This window comes from Hesperophylax consimilis, chromosome 13 (genome assembly GCF_061612785.1).
Source record: "Hesperophylax consimilis isolate HC1 chromosome 13, BYU_Hcon_1.0, whole genome shotgun sequence".
NCBI lineage: Eukaryota > Metazoa > Arthropoda > Insecta > Trichoptera > Limnephilidae > Hesperophylax > Hesperophylax consimilis.
The window spans coordinates 22,597,849-22,610,294 of NC_142848.1; the positions used below are offsets into that span (position 1 = coordinate 22,597,849).

General features: G+C 33.1%; 1 protein-coding gene across 1 annotated transcript in view; it reads left to right on the forward strand.

Moving 5' to 3' along the window:
* The window catches only part of LOC149418608 (glucose dehydrogenase [FAD, quinone]-like), a 42,449-nt gene extending 31,227 nt beyond the window's left edge, over positions 1 to 11,222 (forward strand). The window contains exons 3-5 of the mRNA XM_089639130.1: positions 7,151 to 7,260; positions 8,287 to 8,590; positions 10,255 to 11,222. Of these exons, the coding sequence (XP_089495256.1) occupies positions 7,151 to 7,260; positions 8,287 to 8,590; positions 10,255 to 11,222 (1,382 nt within the window). The remainder of the gene's footprint in view (positions 1 to 7,150; positions 7,261 to 8,286; positions 8,591 to 10,254) is intronic.
* The last annotated feature ends 1,224 nt before the right edge of the window (positions 11,223 to 12,446 follow it).

Below are 12,446 nucleotides of genomic sequence, written 5' to 3' on the forward strand. Positions count from 1 at the left end.
TGTTAATGAAATATATTTGAGACAGCATGACCAAAATACTTAACGTTTCAAATTAATTCACGATTGAAATGACGCGCGTTTTTAAAGCATTGCTGTGATATTGGAATTAGACACGAAAAAAACATGAAAACTATTAGTGAAACTTTGGACGCTCATCACACTTTTTCCTTCAAAAGTTTTGCTCCAAATATGATTCAATCGAACATCTATGAATCTAAGTCGGGATTCAAACCCGCGACCGTCGGATTGATAGTCCGGAATCTTCACCCTCGACCAACAATTTAGCGCCATCTATATGAAATGTAATGCATTATCTAAACCGATCTACCCCAGAGGTAGTCCGGTCAAAACCGAACGGGGATTTCGGCTTCCGGTCAGTTTCGAATTTCGAATGCGGCGCACCGGAAGCGGTGACTAGATTTATTGTTGCCATGGCGCAAAACTGATAAGCGGATACCTACCTATTAACTGAACGTAAATAATAATAATAATAATTGTTGTTCGTGTAGACACTAAGCTACGTCGCTATCTACGGCGTAGCTTTGTTTACAGTCACACATCACTCGTGTGCTTCCTTTAAAAGGGGAATATAGCGTAACATGGTTAACTTTGCAGTTAAAACATTTTCATCTTTACTTACTTCCTTTTTTTATTATTTACTAAATTTAATAAATAAAATTATTTACAAATAATAATTGATTTAAAAAATATTTATGTATGTGTCTATAAACGAGCTATTTGTTTTTAATAACACTGGAAATTTATTCTCGTGTTTGAGTTGGGAAGTAGTGCCATAACAGCTTTAAATTAAAAGTTTACATAATTAACAAGGCATACAAGTAAAAAATAACGATAATTTCTAAGTTTACATTTTCATAGAATGTGACTTTTTACACGTATGCGTCTAGCAAATGCGTTTGAAAATAGAAAAAAGATTGTCGTAATTTCTCGAGAATTTAAAATTTATGTTAGTAAAAATAATCATTATCTAAGTCCAAAGACTATTAGTATTTATAATAAAGACATTTCTAGTGTACCAGGCGTTGCTGGGGGTTATTCTTATGAGATATACAATTCTGTAAAATGTTATATTGATGTATCTCACAAGGTTTAGCCAGGGTTAGCAATGTAAGCGTCCACAAATATTTTGTTTACAACTTGATTACAAAACATCGACTTTTCTCTAATTTCTATAATGAATATGCATCTATTATATTTATATATATATTTTTTTATATATAACCTTCCGGAAGAAATTCTCTAAATGATAGTAAAAATCATATAAAAATCCGGTGCTTAGTTTAGACGAACTAAGCGCACAAAAAGACAGATGCGGATGGCGACTTTATTTTATACTGGTCCAGTTTCCTCACCACCTAGGATTCTTGCTGCAGATTCTTCATCCTCTATCTTCGTCGAATGTCACAGCGGTGCTGCCAAGGTCTGGAATCCATAAGGACATTGTGTCAGCGCTCTATTAGCAGCAGACACATACCTGGACGGATGACAAACCTCGTGCTGGCACTGTTGGTGGACGCGGTGCACTCTCTCGCTGCAGCAGCTGATCCAGTTTCCTCACCACCTAGGATTCTTGCAGCAGATTCTCCATCTTCGTGTCACCTGTTTCTGTACTTCATTATATTTAACTTAATTTCAATTTTAATTTGTAATATTTATATTTTTTTGTAATATCTGCATTACTGTAAAGCGCCCCTGAGGTAATATTTAATAAAAGCGGCGCTATACAAATCATCCAATAAATAAATAAATAAATATTTAAAAAATTAGTGATTGTGAGGCAGAAGGAAATGAGGAAGCGTTTAGCTAAAGGAAAATTGGAGAGAAGCTAGCTATTCAGATGTGGTCACCAAAGTTAAACGCGACGCTTGTTATAATCTACGTGTTCATAAATGGCGTTAATTTAATGATTTTATTAATATACGCTTTTCGCAAGATTATAATGAGCGTCGCGTTTAACCAAACACTGTTTATTCTATTTCAAGTCATTTTAAACCAAGGCGATACTATTTTTGCCTCCTGGAACATACCGCACGTATGCTTCACTTATATACAAAGTATGAATTTATAATACATATATATACTAAATAAGTATAAAATAAAAAAGCTAAACTTTATTTTAATCCGTAGTCAAGGATTTAACCATTCGTCCACAGAGGTCATCCACTCTGTTAGAAATTAGAGTCCCATGATAAGCATGCAACAGGCGGCACACTTCCAGATTGTTCATTTCCGCGCCTTGCGAAAGTGTTTTTTTATCATTCAAAACAAAGTAATGATAATTTTAAAACTACCCTAGGTAAAAAGGAGTTATTCTCACGATACTTGATATCTGGGTAACTTCTTTACTAATCCTAATATTTTAAAATTTTCCAATTACTCCAAATGTCCAAAAAGTAGTGGATAGGGTAAAAATGCCCCAATTTGATTTAATCTCCACAACATTACTTTGGACGAACGCTTTTTGTTAATTTTCTTTTTTTCTTTGTGGAGTTTTTTTTAATATTTATTTCATGCTCTGGAATGTTCGTGTTGAATGACGAATGGCAGACGTGCTCAATGCATTTAATTACGTTTAATGGCTTCGTGGCCTGATATCTTGTTTTAGGGTGCGTATTTTACCTGATAAATGAAGACATTGTTCAAAATAATCAGATTTCGATATATCACTGATCACTGCAGACGTGGCCACCTACGTACCACATTTTTTTGGTTTCATTTTTACCTCACACCTAAACAAAATTTGGACTTGGTATCATAAATTGAAAATTTAACATAACCCTACGTATGTACCTACTAATTTACAATTCTGTTTCGCTCGAGTTTCAACAATCGTCTTCGTAAAAACTTAATAAGTCTGCAATTTGCCTGAATTTTGGTATATTGTGCAATTTTCAAAGCTACATAAGTGATGGTGGAAATGTATTTGAGAGCTTTAAATAATTAAGTAAGAAAATCAGTAAAAATATCGTACCTCTGAGTTTGCCAAAAACATATTATATCAACCATTTGAAACTAATGCGGAAATCAACTTTTCTTCACCGTATCACACTCTACACTGCCATCTATGGAGGAAAATTGTAAGGAAATATTGATCGGATTTCTCGATCAGGTGAAGAAATTGTACCAGTTTCGAACCAACGATATGTTTCATAACTTAACCAATAGATGGCAATGCGTAACATTAAAAATTTTGGACAATCTTTTTAATTTCAAAAATGTTCATTGGATGGGGCCGGTGACGTAATAATTGTTAAATTAGCAGTTAAAAACCCGCCCCGCGGGTTTTTTTCTGCTAGGCCCTGCGGGCGGCACTTGGTTGGGCTTCGCCCATTTTAAGTGATATTAACAACAGTTACATTTAATAGATAGATATTAGGTCATTCACAGAGAGAGGGTGAGTATATATTGTTAAAACACGGAACAGGAAGGAGTTAATGAATAATAACATGCTAAATTTACGCATAATAAGAATGACAGTTATTTGAATAAATTAAATTTTATGTATTTGTGGTGGATTTTTTCAAATGAAACACTATTATTGACTACATGTCTACAACTGATATTAACTGTTATCGTACCTAATATAATTTGCTCATAGGAGACTTGCAGTGCTTAAATATGTGTTACAACCGTCAGTGTCTATAAGTTGAATCAATATCGTATAGTTTATCACAACAATTAAAGATAGTTATAACAAAGTTGGCTGAAATAATAGATTATTACATAGTGATTAATTGTACCTGTGTTTATGAATAAAATGAGGGTAATTGTGCGATGAGATTAGCAATCGGTTTAATTAAAAGGCGTTAATTTTACTCCAACTGGTGGTAATTCTTTACCTACAACTGTTACTGTATCTAATAAAGTTTAAAGTTAGATTATATATACACCTTCATCAGGAAAGTTTTTAGATTCTCACGGCCAAAAGCATTTTTGTTGTTTGTTTTTGGGGTGTTATGCCGTGTTGCGCTAACTCCTTCTTTAGCCGACGTTTCGGACAGCGTTGCAGTGTCCATCATCAGGGCAGATCAGGGCACATCTCAGGATCACACGGCATAACACCCCAAAAACAAACAACAAAAAAAAACCTTCATCAGGAGATTACATAAAATCTATATATAAAGGTAGATTATTACAACATTGCGCCCCAGAGGTGATATTTCACAAAAGCGGCGTTATGAAAATTGTCCAATAAATAAATAAATATAATGTTTACATTTTATTGTGTATAAACCGAAGTCAAAAATTAAATATAGATTGCAATCGGAAAGAAGAACTGGAAGGAGGGGGGAGGGGTAGGGAAGAATTAGGAATTACAATATCGTTAGACGGGAAAGACCAGTTAAGTGGGAAAATATTTAAAACAGAGTTTATAAAAAAATTCTTGTTAATTATATCTGCTTTTATATTAACATGTTTCCTAATTTCTAAAAGTATTTTAAGACCTGAAAAAAACAAATAACCATAAAACAATTTATTCATAAGACAAATAGCATTTAATATCGGTTATTCTAATAAATTGATAGTTGAAATACTAAATAAAAAAAATTAAAAATATTCTCTTCAAATGGTATTTCTAAAGATAGAAATAAACAATGGCGTAGAATTCTGTTTGTGGATAACGATACTTCTAAAATTATATACAAAAACAATCCTGGTACTATTCAACTGGCGTTTTACACTAATAACAATGAAAAAACATATTCTTAATAAAAAAGATACCAAAAATCAAACAAAAAAAATCAGGAATTTAAAAACTCAATTGGGATGATTGTAATTTCTTTTACAAAGATAGAACCAATAGAAACTTTGAAGTCAGAACTAAACAACATCTCAGCGCTCTAAATGGAAATAGTGAATCTGAGTTTGCAAATCATCTTTTGAATAATGATCACACTTTCGATAAAAATGCAGGTCTTTAAATACTTCACTCAGGATATAAAGCATCGCAAATGAATAATTTTGAAATTTTAGAAATTAGAAAACTTGTCAATATAAAATCAGATAATAAGAATAAGCAAAAAAATATATAAATAATAATGAAAAATGCCATTACAAAGTGATAAGCTTCCAGAAGAAATCTTATTATTAAACGCTTGTTAATGGTCAAGTAGTCAAGTATTGTGAGCCGCATATTTTAATATTCGCGCCAGGCATTTGGTTTGTTTTTATACCGCCAGAGGTGCGCTCTGTCGGCCATCTATAGTCGTGCGTATCGGCCATATTGAAAGAACGCGTGATTTTTTTATAAACATCAAACATAATCACGTAACTGTGGATAATTTTCACTGTAATGTAATTAATCCAATGGATTATGAACTTTCTAAAACATATTTTCTTCGATATTATCCAAAAATTATATGAGCAGAAACGATGCTTTTGAAGAAATCTCGTATTATTATGAGACGATCCTATTTTAGTATGAAATCGTGTCTTAATTTTCAAGTTAGCTGAATTTACCCGAAACAGACAATTTTAATTTGACCAATCAGAGGGCCTACATCGTCCAGACGCTAGGACAATAATACTATCAGATTAATAATATGTGCATATCTATAAAAAATAATTCTTTAATTCGGTCCAAACCCAATTGAAATATTATTAAAATCATAATAATAATGCACTAGCGCAAAGTCGTGAAAAATAGCGTGATATTATTATAATAATGGGGATAACACATGATAATTCGTTATATACTCTCATTTAATCAATTGAAAACTAAAACAGATTTAAGTCTTAGACACATTATTCTATATTATGCGCGCATAATTTCGACGTAGCATATACGTATTATATGTTACTCAGGAGAGGGGGTCAGATCATTTGGAAGAACTGCCGCGGAATATCATTTCTTTGAATGGGATCTGTCACTTTGACGGATGACAGCCGCCTTATTACGGCGCTCCGTAAATTGTACTGACTTCTTCTCCTGCCGTGCATTTTCGTGAATATTATTTTGATTTTATATATGAATACCGCAGTCTGGAGCCAGTGAGACTATGGCATCCGCAATTGGGGTATGTTATAAGGCTAAAGACAGTGGGAAGCGAAAGGAGATTCTGTTAATCAGTTTTTTTTTCTTTTAAATCCGCAATCCCAAACAGTCGTTGAATTAATAAACTTAAAAATTACGTTACCATATACTAAGAATTAACCGGCATATTATAATGCATATTTCAGTAGAAGAATGTACGCAAAAAAATTAATGCTTGAAATTTGGTTGCTTTGGTGGTGTTGGGCTTCTTCCTCCTTCAATCCAACGTTTTGGTCAGTTTACACCATACAACTACTAGTTCTATAATCTACGCTTGCATAGATGGCGTTAATTTAATTATTTTATGAAAACAGGCTTTTTGCAAGTAATGTTTTAAAATATAAAGACAAATTATTTATTTGCGCCCATGCATACGTAAGAGTTTTGTCCGTATACAAACACAATTCTTAAGAAAGGCATACAAATACAACATTGGGTTGATTCACTGGTTCAATATTATATTTATATGTCTTTCTTCAATGAATTGAGTTTGTACGGACCAAATTATTTATTCATATCCTTATTGTGCTAGCAAATAATTTATCTTATTATTAAATAACTGGCATATATTGTTCCCCGAATTAACTGAATTACCGCCATTTATGAAAGTTCAGCTTATGAATCATTTTTGTTTTCTAGAAAAAACTACTTCTTTACTTGATAAAACATTCAAATATGTTATTAAAATATTACTGCCAGGTAATCCTCCTGTTTACATCGCTTGTTCAAATAGCAGCAACTCGATCAACTGTAATTTGACTCATAAAAGAAACATGTCACGGATTTGCTAAATAATCAATAATTTTCAGCACTAATTTCGGTTTTGATTGAGCTGGATTATTTTGATTACTATTGAAAAATAAGCACGTTTAAAATGTATAATCCTTAATCCGATATGTTTTTCGCTTGCATTAGCATTTCATGTTAAACCATTTCCTTCTCATTAAGGTATTTATAACCAACGTCTCATTTAGACCCAGCAGATATTTTTTATTCATCATTCTTGTATTATCCCTTTTTTTCGAGTGCTATTTGTGTATCTTATAATGTGGAAGAGTATCGTTGTGAAGTTTGCGTTTTTTGTGATTTTGTTAGGCGTTAAGGTTTGCTGCAATAGTCCTATAGAATACGACTTTATTATTGTCGGTGGAGGGGTGGCAGGGTGCGTTTTAGCTAATCGACTGTCAGAAAATTCTTCATGGAAAGTAAGTAGATGTATAATATACAGATCATTTAGAAATTTATTTGTTTTTTTTAAATATTCGCGACACCGAGTCTCTGTTCTATATATGTTTCAATAATTGCAAAATATACACTTTGTTCGATACGTAAGATTATTTTGTTTTTGGCAAGCGATCTTAATAAACCGTAAAAACTTTGAATTAATATTCTGACTCCAAATTCAATGGGCCATAATTACATCAATCTATAGCACCAGTCGTGGTTCTTATAGCATTAGGAGGACGTTTTAAAGTACTTTCTGGTACCTTAATCAAATTACTTAATCAAAGACTTTTAGCATTAACGCCCAGATATCATATTCGCTAAATACCTATCTTGTACTGAATATGTCCCGATGAGCTCGGAGGGTCGCCGATTAGATGGATATTTAGCGTAGGTTAAGAGGAAGCTACAAGCTAAAAATGTGTATATTCTTGGTATACCTTATATCGTAAGTAATAGGCATTAAAATCGCTTGGCAAACGGAATCTAGAAACATTTGATTTCAAGCAAAAAACTGGTTTTTATTTATTTTGTAAATTATTTTATAAGTAAGCAAAAAAGTTAATCAAGTTAAACTGTCACAGATAATCTTAGCTATAATACAGTATTTTTTTTAAGTTGTTTCCTTTATGCGTTCATACATTTCTATTGAAAAAAAAGTAGTTTGCATTTATATTTTTATTGAGTAATTTAATTTTGTATTTGTATTCTATTCAAGCGAAGCGATAGGAAAACTTTCAATTTATCTAAAGCATATTTTTGGTATTCATAATGTACACCAATTCGTTATAAAGATTAATCTAAATAGTGATTTGGCATTAAGCTTCGCCTTAAGTAAATTTTAAAAATACCATAGTTTGATTAGATGCAGCATGGCAGAGCATCATATTCGATTTATTCGTAATATTAGAAACACGAATTTGGTCGCTGTGTAGAGGTCCGTTAAATGGCTAAAAAAATAAAGAAAAAAACGTGTAAAGAAATAAATGCACATTTTGAAAATATAGGTGCTCCTAGTAGAAGCAGGACCAACAGAGGTCCTGGATGACTGTGTCCCTGCCACCCCTCCCGCGCGATGCGCTCCCATCAGGCAGCGCCACTTCTCCATCCCTTCCAACTCCTGCTGCCTCTCCCGCCCTGGGGGCATGTGCCTCCTCACCAAGTCCAGGGTTCTGGGCGGCGCCAGCGTTCTCAACAACATGATGTACGCCAGGGGAAACCGACAGGACTATGATAGCTGGCTCCAAGCAGGGAACCATGGGTGGGGCTATGATGATGTCCTACCGTATTTTAAAAAGTCTGAGAATAATGGTAATATTTCTTATTTTAAAAATATATTGTTTAAATATTAAAGCATTGAAATTTTTATAAAACTGTGGTCAACAAGACGGACTATTTCGCAACAAAACCTTGTAGTATGTGTTAAAAGAGTGGAGTTTTTCAACTAAAAACGGTTAAAATAATTCATTGATTCCGGTAAATTAATTATTTAAGGAAAAAACTCCTTCCAAATGCTTTTAATGTGTATTTGCGCCCGTACACACGCAGTATGAATATGGATAAATAGTTGTGTCAGTATAAAAGCTCAATTTTTCAATGAAAGGCTCAAGCACACAATCACCTCAAGCCCCCGCAATACCAATTACTACCGATCTACAACAAGTTTCTCTTTAACTCTTTAAGATTTTATGTTCCAAAATTTGTTATGCTGAAATGTTAATTATATGCAATATCGTCGATAGAAAAAAATCGCACAGTAAGCTCCGAAAATTATTAAAAAAACGTTTTGTTCTGTTATTTAATATGTTATAAGCGTGAAAAATCACAGTATATCTATAAATGCAACTAAAGTATTTGTCGAGATATTTTTGCTCTATTTCGTCACAATTTTTGCTTTTATTATCGTTTTTAAATAAATCGCGCTCCTTCTAACATTCGCATTTAGATATCTCCCTTTCAAACCATGTTTTAACGCTTACTACGGGGCCTTAACCCGTACCCTTCTGATTGTGTGGATTCAATTCCCGTCGGCGGCATTTATTTTTACTCGGAAGATCTTTTCGATTTGTACGGGTATTTCAGGCGAATAATTATTGCTTACAATAATATTTTATCCTTTGTGCTATGCATAAAAAAACCTTGTCTTATAAAGATTAGTTTATCATTAAAAAAATTATCACATTAATATTTTGAAGCATAACTTACAAAAGGTTTTTTTTCCCAAAATAATCAAATTTCCGCCATCCATTAATGAGCAGATTATGAATAAATTTAAGTTAACCTTTAAAAATTGGGCTTTTTTTTAATTCAAAGTTTTATCGGGTGTACGCAGAATTCTAGACTCCAAACTAAACTATTTGTTTATTGTCAGAAGTTATTTAATACAAAATAAATATACAGACCCTAACCAAACTCCACATAGGTACTTAGAATTTTTTTGATTGATTTTGAAACCAAATTCATTTTGACATTCTGCTTTGATAGACTTTTTTACTCCATTACAACTTTCTTCAGTTTTTTATTGCTTATTAGACCGGTCTACGACGGGGATCTTACAACGGTTCAGTTAGAAGATAATGTGAAACCGGTCCGGTCGTTAATAAAGAAAGTTATGAAGATGCTTTAATCAATACAAAGTAATGAGAAAGTTTGTTTGTTTTCCGCAGCTGATGAAGATATTTCCAGCAACAAGAAAATACATTCTACCGGAGGACCACAAAGCGTCCAGCGATTTCAATACAGAGATCGAAATATTTTCAAATTAATTGAATCGTTCAACGATATTGGCCTAAAGACTCTGGACTGCAATTACATGGAACAAGAGGGTGTAATGATCGCTCAATTTACCCAGAAAAATAACACTAGGATGAGCGCGTATTCGGCATTCATTAAACCAATATTAAACCGAAAAAATTTACAAATCGTCCAACGTGTAGAACTTTTGAAACTTTTGATAAGTAAAAAATCTAAAACAGCTGTTGGTATTCAGTTTATCAATGGATTGGAGCATCTTAGAATAGCTTTGATCAAAAAAGAATTGATCGTATCTGCAGGATCTCTCAATTCGCCAAAACTTCTGATGAACGCTGGTATTGGACCAAAGATGGAACTTAAAAGTTTGAACATACCAATTATTTCTGCAAGACCTGTTGGTCAAAATTTCCAGGACCACATATCTTTTGATGGTCTATCCTTTAGCATCTTCGGTAACTGCTCAACGGCCAAACTACGAGAACGAATCAAGAATTTTTACAATCTTTGGAATTCCACTAGGAATGGACCAATTGGCTCAGTTGGTCCAATGTCCTGCAGCGCTTTCATAAAGAGTCACCGTTCACAACCAGTACCTAACATACAAATCCTCTTCGATAGCAGTCTGGTTAATTTGAACAATTCAAAAATACACCCTTTTCAGCAAACGCTGGAGAGATATTATCCTTTTTACAATGTGATCAGTGTTAAACCTGTGCTTTTGAGACCGAAAAGTAGGGGATACATAAAACTAAATGACAAGAATCCTTTAGCTGAAAAACCGTTGATATTTCCGGAGTATTTGAAGGATGAAGAGGATGTTAAACCATTAGTTGACAGTGTGGAAACAATATTAACACTATTGGACAGTAAATACATGAAGAGTATAGGTGCGAAGTTGGTACCATATGTGTTGAAGGCATGCGATGGTTCAACAAATAGCACAGAGTACTGGCGGTGTGTCGTTAGGCACTACACCAAGAGTATTGGTCCTTCAGGAGGTACATGCAAGATGGGACTTGAGCAGGATCCAACAAGTGTAGTGAATGACAAACTCCAGGTTCATGGGGTATCCAGGTTGAGGGTGGTGGATTCTTCCATAATGCCAACTCTAGTCAGTGCTGTCTCGCATGCTCCAGTGATGATGATTGCGGAAAAGGCAGCGGATCTGATCAAAAGTTATTGGAATTGAACTCCTTCTTAAAATAGTGCTTTCAGCTATAAAAGCCTTCAATATATACAAATAAGTGTGATTTATTTGAGATAGATATTGTTTTATTTGACTTGTATCTTGACTTCTGGACCGAACAGACACGCGAAAGCGTTCAGTTTGAGACAAAACTCAAGACATTAGGACTCAGAAGATGGACAGTGAGATCTGTCCGAAACGTCAGGAATTAAAAAGTCCTTTTAAGACTACGTTACGCGGGTAAACCGAGAAAATTATTCCACATATTTATGTAATTTTATTATTAGAAATAAATATATAGTTTTTTATGTATAAAATTTTTTAATTCAAATAAAAAGTTTAAAAAATGGCTTAGCTTTTGTTTTTTCTAACTAAAATTACTGATTACTAAAAATATATAAAAACACATGCTTTCTATTAGAAAAAATTATCACAAACATTAATCGCACCTCACTTGTTTGTTGTTTCAAACAAAAATAATTAATAAGAAATTCACGAAGTTTCATTTTTTTTTTCAAATTACGTTTTGAACGTTTGGTTTCAGAAAAGTGCATATTAAAATTTTCTGTAGTAAATTACTAGATTTGAATATAAAGCATGGTGTTTTTTTTTCTTTTTAACACCGTTTAGATCATATTTCTCACCATGACAATAAGGGAGATATAACGATTTCTACGAGACCATATGAGTTGTTCCCAAAAGCGAACAAATTAGCCTGAATGGTTAAGCAAAGAGATTTGAACCAGAACTAAATTGCAACTCACTTTTTCAATTTGCGGAAAAATCTGGACCATTTCATTATTAATTTGTTGGGAACGCACTGAAAAACCAACGCAAAGTTTTACCACTGTATAAATACACACATGTTTATATGTTTATGTTATCACGTTGTTGATATTGAAGGTATTATTAAAATTGGTATTTTTTTAATGTACATAATTACAACTTTTTAACCTAGTTAAGTGAACTTCAGAGAAATACATATTACACCATGTACTTAAAGGCTTAGTTAGTGAGTTTCCAATTCAAGATAATTAGAAATTCCATGTCTACCACATAATAACATAGTTAAACTAAACAACATTGTCTACCCTACCACATGTTTCGAAGTTATTATCGTTAATACAAGTTGGAATAAGATTTCCTACCACATAACATGCTGGATTATCTTCGGCCCTATTCCCAACTAAGTAATAATATTAATATTTAGCGAGGCTGATAGTGATT